The sequence below is a fragment of the Spermophilus citellus genome, assembly GCF_964194105.1.
Source record: "Spermophilus citellus genome assembly, chromosome: 1".
NCBI lineage: Eukaryota > Metazoa > Chordata > Mammalia > Rodentia > Sciuridae > Spermophilus > Spermophilus citellus.
Window position 1 is genome coordinate 281020552 of NC_138182.1, and position 15734 is coordinate 281036285.

The following is a 15734-nucleotide window of genomic DNA, read 5'->3' on the forward strand; positions in this document are numbered from 1 at the left end:
GTTGGATGAGGAATCTGGAAGTTTTGGGAAGCCCATTGAAAGAGGTGGTAGCACATGGGTTAACAGACCCTGAAGCCAGAATGGCCTGGCAACCTGTGGCACATCTTTCTACCCGTGTGTGTAACATGGACGTGATGCCAGCACAGGTGTCACCGGTTCCTAGGGAGACAGGGTGACAGGCAGAAAGGCACCAGCCTCATTGCCAGCAGCACCTAGGCTCTTCTCCTCTCTGAGCAGGTGTGTATTCCTCTGCACTCATCTCCCAGTGTATCTAGCCTGCAGCCCTCAGGGGATGTTTAACGGTTTTACATTGATTTCTGGTTTCTCTTGTGGCTTTGCTTCTCCATGTACCAGTTATACTTGGAATTTTGTGTTCAGTCCAGCCTGATGGATGGCTTTCTGCTCTGCACAGTTCTTCCCTGAGTCTGGTTCAACTCACAATTCTAATCTGAAGGTTGTTAGTGGTGAATCATATTCAACGTCAAAACCTGAGAGATCAGAGTCATGCCTTAAAACCATCACTGGACTTTTGCTGTTGATGTTAGGAATTTTAATTGAGACAACTTCTAGCTGGAGTTCTAACAAGAATTCTGAATTTGGTTGGCTAAACAAGAAATGATATTCCTTGCCTAGATTGGAACATAATAAATATTTGCTTTTAATAACATGTTTCTTTTCAGATTTTTTTTACATATTTGAAAGGCTAAGAGAAATGTAAGATGCAAATATAAAAATCTTAATTTGCTATTCTATCTTTTATTATTTTCCACTTGTAAATTTCAACTCCTTTGCCTTTACTAAACGCCCTAGAAATCAAGAGTTATAAGTTTCCCCTCATCTTTCATTTCTGTTGGTGTCATATTGTTTTTAATATCATCTCATTTTCTTGGCTCAAGACTTGGAATTCCAAGCAAATAAATCATAATGATATGACTTTGAAAAAGAAGTTTCCTACGGAACTGCTTTGAATTCCTGTGATGTTAGAGGTACCGTTCATATGATTAATATAGTTTTGCTTGTTTGGTTGTTTTTTCATTTGTTTTGAAAAGCTAGGATTTATGAACAATGAAACCAAAGTGTGTTTGATTCAAAAGTATTAATATTGTATGAATTTGGTGCTTTTTTTAAATCAAGAATTTTGCTATTTTGGAAGTAGATTTACTGACCTGTTATGCTTTCCTTCAAATGGCGTTATAAGGAACTTTATTTTCCGAAGGATAGATAGAATCATGGAGGGGCAAAGAAGGCAGCCCAGAGTTGTGCGTGGTGCTCAGATCAAACCAGCAAGAGCAGGGGTGGCATTAGTTTCACATCAGAGACTAGACTGCCCTAAGTTGCCTCTCCACACAAGTCTCTGCCTTCTCAATAGATCTCACACTTCCTGCTCCTAAGAAGCTGGTTGCCCATCACTTCCGTGGACCCGACAGTCCTGAGCTCTGACCGATTGCCCACCAATTGCTTGGAGCAGCTGGTGTACCCCTTCTCTTGTGCTCACCTGTATTTCCAGGGTCCAAGTCTCAGGAGGTGATATCTTGGAGATGCCACGGATCAGTCTACTGCAGTGCCCTCACCCCCAGATCCACACAAGTTTGTGCGGCTCGGCCACTCGAAGCCATAGATCAAGCAACAAATTCACTTCAAAATCAAATTTCTTTCACAGGAAGTTGGGTGGAGATGCAGCCTTTGGCAATTAATTACCAACCTTGGCTAATCAATCATATAATATAACTGCTGAAAAGAGACCAAAGGAGCGAGTGAGTGATGGTCATTCCCATCTACTATAAAATCATCACAAATGGTTCGCAGTGCCTATGAAAATATCTTAGATATTATCGATATTAAAAAAATCACCAATTTTTGGGCTGGGGATGTGGCTCAAGCGTCCTGGCATGCGCAGGATGCTGGGTTCAATCCTCAGCACCACATAAAAATAAAATAAAGATGTTGTGTCCACTGAAAACTAAAAAATAAATATTAAAAAATTCTCTCTTTCTTTAAAAAAATCACCAATTCTTCATTTCACACTAGAATTATTTTTGATATTTTTAATTTTTTTTTAAATAGAGTTCTTTCTCAACCCAAGATTTTACTTATAGTAATTATAGTATTTTAGGACTCCCTTTGGTATATAAACAAACAGATAATACTATAAAACAGACGTTTGAAAAAATAAGTGGCAAAATTACATAGTTTCTGTTCAATATTCAATTATTTATTTGACTCAATAAGTAGATATTTACAAAGTTGTGAGAGTGTTAAATATTATCCGGGGAATGAGTATATCAGTAATGTTCATTATGTTCTCATGTAAAATTGTGATCCTACTGTAAATAAGTTGTTTTGTGAACAGAAGCATATCATCCTTTTACACATTTTAAAGTAATAAGAGTGAAATATGACTGCCCAGATTTTCACCAGAAAACACATTCAATTGTGCATTTCTCTTAGGTAAAAGCAAAAATTTATGGAAATAATGCTCAGCTCATGTAAAGGGGCTTCCACATATCTTGAGATCTTGCAAATAGATCAATATATGCTCAAGCAGGAAGTAAAATCATCTTTAGTGATAGGAAGCCAGCATTTATAACTTGAATAATAAATAAATTCTGAGTGGTTCACTGAATACGAAATAATTCCTCAGTAAACATCTGTGGCTCAGGCTTTGTGAGCACCCTGCAGACCCGGGGCTCACTTTCCAGCCCTGATCAGTGATGAATTTCTCAAGTATGAAGTGCTGTTTGTTTTCATAAGCCTGCTTTCTGAAGGATCAAACAACAGAAATGATTTACAGAAAAACTGAAAACAAAACCCATATATTTGCATCTATATTACCTATTAAATGAGAGTTCATGTAGGATGACTCCATCAGGATTTAGCCATAAATACAATAATAATAGGGCCCAAACCAGTGACCCTGATTTGGCTGACTTTACATTTCAAGCCAGAGAAACCTAATACACAAATTCACAAATGGGGGCTATTCCTCCTGAAAACATAAAAATCATTTCTTAATATCAATGAAATATAATTGCAAGCCAAACCAACACAGACATGCGGGTTTCTGTGTCCTCGTTTGTATTCATGCCGTGATGACTAGCATTGTTTTCTTCATCTATATTATGTTGCCTCAGAATAATAACCTTGGTCGTTCATATCAGTGGTTAGATGCAGTCGCTTTGGACCCCTTTAGCTATAGTCCCAGATGAAATCTCATCAGGTGGCTAGGAAATGCAATCTTGTATTAGGTCTGGATGATTTAGCTTCACTTTTCCAATAGTGCTAGATGATGATTGCCAGTAGTCACCTGGTATAGGCAAGAAGGTATTTGTCAAATCCACCCTGCAAATAGCACTGTGAAGACATTCCCAGGACAGGAGTCATTGTATCAAGTTGTTCATCCCTATAAAATGTGAATCCTAATAGACTGCTGCTTGTACTTTTTAAATTCTATGTTCTAAGCCCTCATGTCAATGTCCCATAAGGTCTTCAAATAGTCTTAATAAGTTCAGTTCTGTCTAATGTTATTCAGGACTTTCCATAACTAACTTACTCCTTTGGAGTTACTTTTTGCATGTGCAGAATAAGTTACTTCAGATGAAACATCTGATTTTAATGTTTGTGATGTAGCTATTTAAATTTTAGCAAACATCTCAACTTCTGTTGAACATGGCAGATATTGTGATGTTGGATGACAATATCTATGTGATGTAGGATGTAACTGTGTGTTTAAAATAGAGAACATAATATGGGAAGTGATCCTTCTTCAACCAAGTGCTTTTAGGAAATATTGATTTCAGCAAAATAGTCCTATTTTAATTCAATATGATGTCACTACTTTTATCCCAGACTTTATTGACTTTGAATTGGGTTTCTCATTTACTAATAGTTTAGGAAATTCATGTATAAAAGTAGACATCCCTTTAGTAACTTTCCCCTCACTAAATTTAGCCTTACGAATTGGACAAGGTAACATTTTTCAAGGCAATCCTTACTTCAATGCATGAGAACAACTTTTTTTTTTTTTTTTTTTTTTTTTTTGGAAATTCCAGAGTCAAGAACGTATCTTTGAAACTGCAGGCAAACTTTGAAACTGCCAGTCTTGCTAGCCCAAACTTCAAGCTCAACTTTGGTTCCTAGCAACACTTTGGAAGTACACCAGTTTTCCGATGCTTCTTTGTCTGATGAGCGTGACTCTAGGCTCATCCCGGGGGGTGGACTGCCAGTCCTCACAGGACTCCTTCCCCATGCCCCGCCTTCACAAAGCCATCCCAGTGGGCTCCACCTGTGCTCAGGAGGAGGGTCCTCATACCTCATTTCCACCACTCTGTTTTTCTTTCCTTGTGTCTGGCACAAGCACTTCAAGCTACTCATCAGAGCCTTTTGTTTTCTTAAAACACTGACTTGTCAACTGTGGTTTCTGAAACCCTGGAATTCTAGATGTGCTTTGGAGAGTTTGGACACTACAATGTTTCAGTTCTATGACATAAGAAATATTGACCCCACTGTATACCACCTCCCAAGTTTTAAGGCTCTGGAATTCCTCCATAAAGTGATTTTTACTGTGACATTCCTGGGATCTCCTGGTCCTTTGTAAAGCAGAGAATTCTGTCATTTCAGATTATTCTCCCAAGGAACTGAGATTTAAAGGTGGCCATATTCATAACTCCTCAGTTTGTATACATTTGCACTTTTTTCTTGTGGTAGAAGAAACACAAATAGTTGGAAACTGAGAGTGCTATGACTCAGTGGCCACTTGACCTCACAGTTTCAAGTGATCTCATGTTACAGTTTTGCACATACAACACAACTTTACTATGATGCCTCTTTTATCTCCTTTTATATAAGATCATGGTTGACAAGTTACCTAAAGAAAGTCATCTACTACTGCAGAGTATGGAAGTCCCTGCTCTGGCTCTGCCCTTCTCCTCTCAGAGAAGGCACCTTCATGTCCCAGGCTCAGGCTCCTGGTGAACTGAAGTTTAGAAGAGAAATCACGGAGGGCCATTTGCCACGAAGTGCAGCGGCTGTTGGTCAGCTCAGGGGCTCTAAAGCCTCATGCACCCATTTTTCCATGGGGTCCCTGGAGGGACACCCTGCAGCCACTTCTGAGAGTGAGGGCACAGGGCATTCTGTATCCCTTTATCTGTCTAATAGTTATGCCTTGAGTGCTATTTAAGTGTGAGGCAGGCTTTAGGTGGTGCAGATGCAGAAGTGAACCAGCATCCAAGCCCTGCCCACGGGCAGTCCACTTTCTTATGGGTAAAGAAGCAGCAGTTGCAGTTTTCCCTATGTGGTTCCAGACACTCAACTAAGGACTGACATTAGCTAGGACACTCAACCAAAGGTGTGAAGGACGTATGGACATTAGCTTGGTGGTCATGTGTGGGAGGGTATTCCAGGGAATAGGGCCAGCTGGTTCAAGGACCACAGTGAGCAACAAAGTCACCTGGAAGAGAGTGGGGAGGAGCAGAAGGAAACAAGTAACCAGGTATGACAGAGCAGTCCAGATGGCTTTGACTTTTAGTCAGCAGTTTACTGCATTTCTTTACTGATTTCTTTGAAAATTTTTATAGTAATAGTTCTCATATAAAATGTTTATCTCATATTAAATGGGATAAATATACAGAAAGCATTTCATGCTCTGGCTTGCACCCTACAAGATCAATGGAGTTTATCATCATTTGTATTAGATTTGGCAACTAATTGTTTCCAGAGCAGTAACCCTAATTTCTGCATTATTGTCAATCCAAAACTTTCACATCTCATTATTTCTATTGAACTCCGGGGGTCTTAGCCGAGCAATAATGGGAACTTAACCCCTAATATGAAAATATAATTCTGCTGCTGTGTCAGGAACAGACTGCATTTCTCTCTTGGAGATGGTTAATTTCACAAAACCAACCCAAGTTTCCTGGATCAAGAACCTGGCCACACGCCTGTTGACGGTAGAGTGGCGCTCAATGAATCATGTGCTGCTTAAAATCGATATGAGGGCTGTGAGTGGGTCCAGAGGCTTTGAAAATGAATACATTCCATGACAAGGGGGTCGATGGCTTTTGTGATTAATATTACTGAGTGGCAACAGCTCTGAACTTAGACTTGCACACATTTCTGTGCTTCAGGTGGATATTTTTTTGAATTATGGGAAAGAGAAACAAAGAAGCTGGAGAATGAGGTAACCAGGGGAAGCCGATGTGAAGGTGTCAGGGACAGGGAAGGACAGGCTCCTGCTGTGAGCCACACAGAGCCTCGGGCTTGGCCAGCCACTGAAAACCTGCAGACTTTGGAAAGACATTTATTCAGTGCCTCAGCCAGAATCTGCTGGTGATAGTGGTCCTCACACTTGAGTGGAGGTTCTGCACCGAGAGAGATGAGCAGGAAGCATTTAGCACTTGGCTAGCACATCACAAGTTTAATCAGTGATCGTCATTATTTTGCATTAGATTTGGCAACTAATTTTTCCCAGAGCAGTTACCCTAACTTGTCCACTACTATTAATCTAAAGTTCTTAGTTTTGTCACAGTGTTTGTTCTGGGTTGAAGAGTATCCTTCCCAAATCTGTGCCTATCCAAGCTCTTAGAATGTGACCTTATTTGGAAACAGGGCCACCACACATGTAATTAGTTAAGATGATATCATTACTGGACTATGATGGCCCTACTCCAGTGACCAGAGTCCTTTTGAGAAGGACATTTGGACAGAGAGACCTGGGAGAGGGCCCTGTGATGACGGAGGCAGAGCCGGGAGGAACAAGGGATGACAGGAGCTGCTGTTTGTGGGAGAGAGGCCTAGACAGAGTCTCCCTGTTTCCAGAGAGTGGCCTATAGCACCTTGATTTCAGGCCTCCAGTCTCCAAAATGACAAGAATAAGTTCCGGTCATTAAAGTCACTCAATTTATGGTACTTTGTCTCATAGCTTTAGGAACAGGATCCATTGTCTATGTCAATTAGTGAACAAAATGTCCATCTGACAGGTTGGCAGCCTCTCTGCAGCTATTCAGAGTAACTTTGACTTGATGTTATATGAAAAAAATTCTTGGGTTTTATTAATATCGAGTTGGAAAATATTATAACACACTTTTGTGTGAATCTCTAAGGTTAAGATGTATCCCCTAATTTGGATTTGATGTCAGTATAATGAGCATCAAAAAAACAGTGCTTAGATGATATGACCCAAGTCCTCTTCCTGCCTTCTGATTTAGAGGTTGCCAAGAGAGAAGAATTGGACTTGCCTTATTTGATTGAAGGGAAATGTAAGTGTACTGCATTAATATGGAAGATGAACAAATGCATTTAATGCACACTAAGAAGGAAAGGCAGAGGGGAATGTTGGGCAGTTACTTGAAAAGTGACTAAAGTATGTGCCACTTTGTGACTATGACTGCACACAATGATTTTGAACTCAAGTTCAGTTGTTTTGAAAATGGCATGGCGGCCAGCAGAGGGAAGAGAGAAGATGACCCCACTCAGGGATAACCAGGTCGACATTGTATTCAAGTCACACAACAGTCACAGCTGCAAGTTCCGACTTGTTTTTTGTTCCAAACAAAGATATGGCCTAGCATTCCCTGGCAATTTGTTTATAATCATCACCACAATGTAACATTCTCCATTGTGTCACAGAAAAACATGACATAAGAATATGAATGCAAACATATGAAAAAAAAAAGCCCTCAGGTGGCTGTTAATTTTTGGCACTGTGTAATTACACTAGTTTTTTTAAATGTTATCTTTTGCCAGTATCTAATTAGCAGAGCCATCTGCTGAAAGAGCAGTGGCCCATCTGCCTTGAATGTTGTTCTCTTCATTTTTATGAAAAGTATCTGCCATTGCTAGTCCCTGTCTAATTAACTTCTCTTGCTGTGGAATGTAATAATGTATAGCTTTGTTTATATATTTCTGAGAACTATGGATTTATATGTATGTAACACATACATCAAAAGAGCCAATCTTTTTTTTCTTTCCAACATCTGATTTTTCCCTGAGATCACAGATCCATTTATCACAACTGGAGCAAGTCTGTGTGCGGAACAGTGAGGTGTGTTGTACCATAAAACAGCAGGCACTACCTTACTCCCCCAGAGCTTCTGCAGATATAAAAGGGTTTTCTGTAAGCATACCCTGCTTCTTTACAGGTTTGATTGTAGCACTGTCACTTCCTAAGAGTTGAGGATGCGGTAAGCTCAGTGTACAACTGGATCTGAGAGAACCAGCATGGGGCTTCCCTAACAAGGCAAAGGAACACTGTTGCCTTCTTATATCCAATACCATGCTGTCTAGGCCAAGGAAATCTGCTTACATTTTACTGTAAATTCATATCTGATGTGTGCAATTGTGATCAATATGTCTGCTTTTCCTTCCATCAATCACTATATAGCAGAGTATCTTCTATCTGATATTTGATAGATATTTAATGACTTTGTTAAATGCAAGAGAGGTATATAAGAATAAAGCAAAACTTTTATGAATTGATAGCAGACATGTTTTTTTTTAAACTAATTCACAGAAAACAATTGAGCCCAAAGGAAGTCTTTGTGTCTTTTAAACACAGATGTTTCAAGCTCTTTGTCCACTGTAGATAGTCTTTGAGTACTCAAGTAACCACAGTATTTTGGCTAGGTCTGCTACTGAAACACACAATGAACACTAAATGTTGAATAGGAGAAAGAATTAATATTCTTGTCTCTCCTGGGCTAACATGCAATAAGTAAGGATAAAGGATGACAAAAATTAAAGCTCTTAAAAAGATAAAACTCAGGAAACAGGTCTATGAGAGTTGTATTGAAATCTGAAATGTAGAAAGCCTTCACATTTGTATGGTCATCATAAAGGTAGGTTTGGGTGGAAAGTGTTTGAAATGAATTTGAAGACAAGTAGTAAGACAGCTTCACAAACCAATAGTGGATTTTGTTCCAAAACAATGATATGTGGATGGGTTAGAGAGACTTTCATCATTGTGATCAAAACACCTCGAGAACAGCTTGGAGAAGGAAAAAGGTTATTTTGGGCTCATGTTTTCTAAAAAAACAGTGGGTGGTAACTGGCTCCGCCATTTTGGACCGAAGGAGAGGCCAAGCATCATGGTCAAGGAAAACAGCTCTCTCATGGCAGCCAGGAAGCAGAGAGGGAGAGGGGAAGGCAACACAAGAAACCTGCAGCCCTCAGGGCACCCCAGGGACCCCCCTCCTCCAGCCAGGCTCCTCCTGCCTACAGTGACCATGCAGTTAGTCCATTCACGCCAGGACAGACGGACGAGGTTGCAGCTCTTGCAATCCAGTCACTTCACCTCTGAACATTTCTGCATGGACACAGAAGCTTTGGGGGACACCTCAGATTCAAACCACAACAATTGAATAACAAAAGTCTACATTGAGAATAGAAAGAGAAGGTTTGATTAAAAGGAACTCAATTGATTAGGATGGATCTAGAAGAATAGAAGAAGACCTGACCAGGTCTAAAAGGAAACTAAGTTCAAATGGAGGAGTGGATAACTTGGGGAAATGAGATCTGAGATAAGAAAGTGCCATTGATATCTTTGTTGGTGTCCTATGGACTATTTCTTCCTTCCATAATGCCAAGTGATCCAGTGGGCAAAGTCCAGTTTACTGAATGATAAGAAAGACACTGTCGGATTAATCTGGAACTCACAATTCTCATGTAATCTGGAAAAGTCCCTTTTGCTCACTGCATTCTTTTTATAGTTCTGTGATACCCAATGGTATGTGTTTAACCCTCCTATTTTCTGCAATAAAGTCCTATCCTTAATTTGAAACTTCTCTAGAGTCCGTCTTCTATCTGAGGTGAATCCACAGAAAAGCTATATCTTTAATGAATTCTGGATTTGAATATTATTTGCATGCTAATGACCCTGTGATAAAAATGCCTTTGGAAATTCACTTTTCTATTTTTAAAAATTGTCTTCAGAAAAATCTATAATACTTGTCTTATTTTCTGTTGGTCTGATAAGCTTGTGTGAGCAGTGGTTATTTTCAGTAGACTGGGTAAAGTAGTGAAATGTTTATGAAAACTCCCACATTCTTTTTTCAATTACTTTCCCTTTTCCAGTCCTTGGCCAATATTTATCTTGAAAATGAGAAGGCTGCCCGAGCACCAGGTGGACTTGAGAAGCTGTTTGCTCTCCACGTTGGCAACAGGGTCTGAATGGTTTTGATGGCCTGTGACAAACACTCTTCCCCCTTAATCTTGGGAGGAACCCACTTTGTCATAGTTCTTGCGTTTGCAGAAGAGGTCACTGATAGCCAGCAAAACGACGGGACCAAGGAGAGCCACTGTGGATTCCTTTTTAGCTGAAACATTCCTAGTAATTATAGAACACTGATTCCTTGCTGACTTACAGCACAGGGTCCTCGGATGACATAAAATGACAGTTGTGAGGAGTTCAACGGTGCTAAAAGAGTGTGTCATGTCCTGTTTTCAGTTTAAGTAAACACAAGACACACATATCTTTATTTACATAAAAACATCCAGAGTGAGCTTTAAAAAGAGATCTCAGGGAGGAATTCACTGGAGGGCCCAGCAGAGGCACAGGCTCCTCTTCCCCTTTGTCTCCTCTTTACTTCCCAGGATCTGTAGACACACCCCCTGGATGTTGTGCCCCGCCTCTCCTTCAGAGTGTCATCACTTTTGTGAAAAGCACTGGCCATCCTGGATGGAGCTTGTCTTCAGTTGTATCAGAGGCTGATTAGCTGATTCTTCACAAGTGTGACCCTTCATCACCACAGGAAAACATCACAGAAAGGATTAGGAATTCTCTTATCTGATGTTGACAGGGACAGAAGTCCCCAAAGTCTGCACCAGGGAGAATAGTGACAGTGTTGTTTCTGTTCAAGACACTCTCGTGCTTCTCTCTGGAATCTTTTCTTATGTGCTATGTTTGCCAAGTTAGATAAGTTAGACAAGATGCAGTGTGTTTTGACTTAATCTCTGTTATGTAACGTTCTTTGGAGCACAGAGGATATTAGATAAGTTGTTAGCTTGACTTTATTATTCTCCCAAGCATAGGAGAATTAGAAAAAAAATCACTAGCAATAAGGGTAAAGTCAGTATTTTCCTTCATATCATTTGATATTAGTTTTTATTTGGTTTAGTTTAGTTTATTATTTAACATTAGTCTAAATTAACAAAATATTCTCTCACTTAGCCATTTTCCGGATAATGACTTCACTGGTATACATCTCAGTTTCTTCAGCAATCCAATCCAAATAATAACCCAGAAAATAATTGTAATAGAAGTTGAGGAATTGGAGAAGAGATTTTCATCCTATAAAAATCTACACGCTGTTTAGTAACAGAAAAATAAAACAACTCAGATGCTCCAACTTGCTCAAAATGATTCACAATCTCAGTGTATCAATGTGTACAGGCATCATTTCTTCCTATGGAGCAAGAGCGTTCTGTTACTTTCATTCATCACATATTCTGTTTGTGATTTCATGTGTGAAGATGTACACCTTAAATTGATCAGCATGGATTAGATTTGGAGTCAGAGAAAAACATTGAAATGTCTTGGCTCTCAATATTTAGTCAAAGTTAATAACGACATGAAAATTGCTGGTATTAGAGAGTAACAGTGGATGGATGGGCTCTTTGCATGAGCTAGGTATTGACTGTCATGGGTATATATATATACGTAAGGACATGCAAAGCTTCCCTCACTTGTCATCTAGGAATATGGAAGAGGGACATTCTCTTACAAAGAATTCTTCAGGTCTAAGTGAGCATTTAGGGCGTTGTGTTTCTGGGTCCCTCCTTTCAATCTCCATTGGGTGTGTCATGTGGTTTTATTGTCCTGATCTCCCTACAGTCAGGCCCAGGGTCATCAGCTCATTAACTTGTCTCTAACAGGGACTAGATCCAAAACTCCCATTACCACCTTTAAAAAGCAAATTCTTGCTCATGTGTCCTTTCAAGGCTAGATTTGGATCTCAAATGTCAGTCCATGGCTGGATTTCATGCATTGTGCTTTATCCTATCCAGGTGTCAATGTGGGGGTGCACCTGCATCCTCTAACCTGGTTATCAAAGCCTTCTTTAATGTCCCCCTTTTGTCAATCAAAGCCGTAACATTTGCTGTTGCTTTGATGTTTTCTACAGGCCGTGGAGTGGGGGTGTGACGAGGCCACCAGGAAAGCCTGTTACAGCAAGGGCAAATCCAAGGTAAGGAGGGCTTGGGACCAGGGTCATCGCCTGCCTCCAAGGACTCAGTATAGCACTGTGACTGACCACATGGAGCCCTGTAATGTGAAAAGAGCAAGATTCACTATATGCACACAGAATAGACTCTTATTTTTTACATTAAATGACAATTGATCCCAACACCAATCATTTTCACAAAGGACAGAATAGAAGGTCAGATCTGATTTGCACTGTCCGTCATTACACTCAGATCTGAACTTGATTGAAGGCTGAGTGACTTTGTAAATTTGTCCCCCATCATCTGGAGAAACTCCCCTCCAGCAGGTGTGCAGGCTGGCTCACCCTGTCCTGGTTTCACTTGCTGGGTAACCAGTGTCTCCAAGCCTCACCTGCTTCTCTGCCCTTGAACTAAATGGTTTTGAGAATCAAACGCTGAGTCTGGGCTCAGTCAACTTAGCCATCAGGTTTCCCAGAAGGGAACTGAAAAAAATAGGAACCAGGGAGAGGAGCTGGAAGAAACTGCAGTCTCCACCAAGGAAACCCTCGGAGACAAAGAAAACAGAAAGGAAAAATTGATGATATTTTCCAAGAGATATTTATCTCCAGAAAATGTATCTGAGATAAACATCAGAAATGAAGGAGGGAAAAAAAAAAAAACGTAGTTAGCTCCAAGGAGGAATCAAAACATGGCATCTTAAAATATCTCCCAAATAAATAAGTGGATAATAAAAAAATCGAAAGCACATCAGAGAAATCTTTAACCTTCTCAATGAGTTTTATAAATTATGCATAAAATGTTTAAAAGGGTGCTTTTGAAACGGTTCTTTTCCTGCCTGTAATGTTGCATTGTCACGTTATAGATTTATCACACTCTCTGATCCTCACCTTACCTGTCAGGGCTCAAGGAGCAGCCCAGGTCCTTTCAGCAGGGCCACCTGGCCAAAGCCATGAGCTGAAGGAGGCACCTTCTCAAGGGCTCAGGATGGGAAATGACTTTCTTTCTTCAGGGTAACAGGATTCACTGATAGGATTTCTGGCCTTTGTGTCCCTTGAGTATTAAAGAAAAGCACCAGATAACGTAGCCAGGGGCTTGACCACGTTGTTTGTGAGACCTAATCTTAGAAAAATCGGGAGGCTTCCTTTTCCTAGTATGTTATTTCATTGTGGAGGAAAATTACTTTTGCTGAATCAAACTGGCCCCCTTTTCACCTTAAGCTGTGGTCAATAGATGAGTGATGGTTAGAAATTGCTGGGCATGGTGGTGCACACCTGTGATCCCAGTGACTTGGGAGGCAGGGGGATTGCAAGTTGAAAGCCAGCCTCAGAAACTTAGGGAGACCCTACATAACTTATCAAGACCCTGTCTGTAAGTAAAATGGAAAAAAGAGTGGGATGTTGCTCAGTGGTTAAGCACCCCTGGGTTCAATCCCCAGTAACAAAAAAAAAAAAAAAAAGAAAGAAAAAGAAAAAGAAAGAAAAGAAAAGAAGCAAGTAAGATCCATGGGATAGGAAAAGGCACTCTCACTCAGCTTCACTGAAGGGACCAGATGTTCCCACACCTCACTGAGCTTTTCTGATACAGAGAAACAAATTGAGGAAAACACATGATGTCAAATGAAGCCATATCTTTATGCTTCATGTTTTTGGATTTGTGGGTTAAGTATAATAGCAAGTCTTATTAATTATAAATTGATCCAAACTCTGTGGGTTGAATTTGTACTCATGTGTTAAAACAAATGAAGATGAATTTTAAGTCCCATATGCTTTGAGAAAGATTAATCACGTTTTCTTTCAGGTTGTATTCAGTAGGTTGATAAATTCACCTAGAGTTTTAAATACCCTCTGCTCCTCTGAAATAGCATTCGGTTTGCACAGCAGGACTGTGTGCAGTGGGAGTTCACGTGTACAACATGAGGTGGTGGCTTCGTGGAGGTTTTGAGCTGCTGCAGCCTGGCCCATGGGGAATAAGGGCAGAGGGTCCTCCATCTCCTGTGCAAGTCCCCTTCATATCTGTCTTGCTTTCTTAAAATGGTCATTGACATGATTGCCATCTACAGAATGACCCAGGCACCACTCCTGGGACACAAAAAGGAGAGAAGCAAGCTGGTCCCTAGGGACAGGAGGAACCATGCCAGGCACTGGAACCCACTCAGATAATGTTTTCACAGCTTGATGGAAATGTAATGTCTCTTTAGAGAAGTGGAATTCAGGCTTTTCTTAGTGATCATGAGTTTAGAAGGAGAATTCAACTGTTTTATGTTTGTGCTTATACTAGAGTATTCTGAGAGCTTAAACAGAATTACAATGTTTTTCTTCTCCCTGAAATAAAAAGAACAATGCAAAATGTGACATCTCAAAAATGAGAAAAATGCCAGTCATTTTAACTGAACTCATTTTTTTTTCCTACCACCCCCTCCCCCCAAAGCAGCCTGTGCTGCTCGCATAACACATCTTACTGCCAAGTGGTCAGAATGCAGTGCGTGGAAGGAGGTATTGGGGTGGCAGGGATGTGCTGCCCCTGCCCACTTGCTCTTCTGATGAGAGCATTCCTCCATAAGCTGCAGAGGACAACTTGTTTCTTATTTTTCTGGTGTTGCTGAGGCTAAGAACACACATCATTTCATGTGTAGTGCATGAAATTTACAATTTAGAGAATCCGGTCAAGAAAAGTTATCCATAGCTTTTAATTTGGGCAGGACTAAGCCAGAAGGTGGTACTGAGATGCTTAGTTCTTTGCAAGGTTCTACTTCTGATTCCTTAGAATATGTTCTGCTCGCTGTAGCTGCAATGGCTTAAGCATAAAGCAGAAAAGAATCTGTCTTTATGGATTCAAGATATATTATAATGAAATGTGTTGCATTTAGTTCTTTCTGAAGTAGCATTATAGAAATCCCATTCTAGAACTATTTAAATGTATTTCACATAAATGTTAGTTTAAAGACAAATAGTCAGTTGTATCATCTAACAAGAGTTCCTTGTCTGTGCGGGGTTCTAGTGTCTGGACGGGAGCTCCTCCCACCCTGACATTTAGGAACTTGACAAAGAAAACACAACTGACCATTGAGGGACTGAGAGAGCTGCTTTATGCTGATGTTACACTTTGTAGTTCTCAAAGGGCTCTTATTTATGATCCCATCTCTGGATTTTTGACACTAAGTTCCTAGGATTGTTTTGCTAGTTAGTGGGAGCATTTTGATTAAAATCCAGGGTTCTCTGAATTGTTTTTCTTGCTGTATCCCTTGGTCTTACTTCTTGAGTTGCCAAATCATCTGGTAAAGAGGTAAACTCCTAGGGATGAGGAGAAGAAAGCCATGACACCCCCTGCCTAACAACTTGGTGGTTGACATTTTCATCCGAAGCCTAAATATTTATGAAAGCTGTAATCAGTGTGTGTGACACACTATAGAACCACCTCTGTTCTTTTCAATCACTTTGAAAATAGAGGGTGTTTTAGGTAAAATACTAACATCATGTTAAGATTATGCAAACCAATTTTTTTTATTTTGTTATCAAGGTGTTTAAGTATCCTACAGAGTCAGTGCAATTGAGAATATACACAGTATGTTTTAATATATTAAG

At 40.1% G+C, this 15734-nt stretch overlaps 1 protein-coding gene across 4 annotated transcripts in view; it reads left to right on the forward strand.

Annotated features, from left to right (window-relative positions):
- Nucleotides 1–15734, forward strand: part of SEMA5A (semaphorin 5A) — a 492204-nt gene that overhangs the window by 272874 nt on the left and 203596 nt on the right. For all 4 annotated transcript variants that reach the window (XR_014021130.1, XM_081286868.1, XM_081286870.1 and 1 more), the window contains exon 6: nucleotides 12114–12176. Coding sequence is in view for 3 of the 4 variants with exons in the window: in XM_081286868.1 (XP_081142994.1) it covers nucleotides 12114–12176 (63 nt within the window). In the remaining variant the exon portion in view is untranslated. The remainder of the gene's footprint in view (nucleotides 1–12113; nucleotides 12177–15734) is intronic.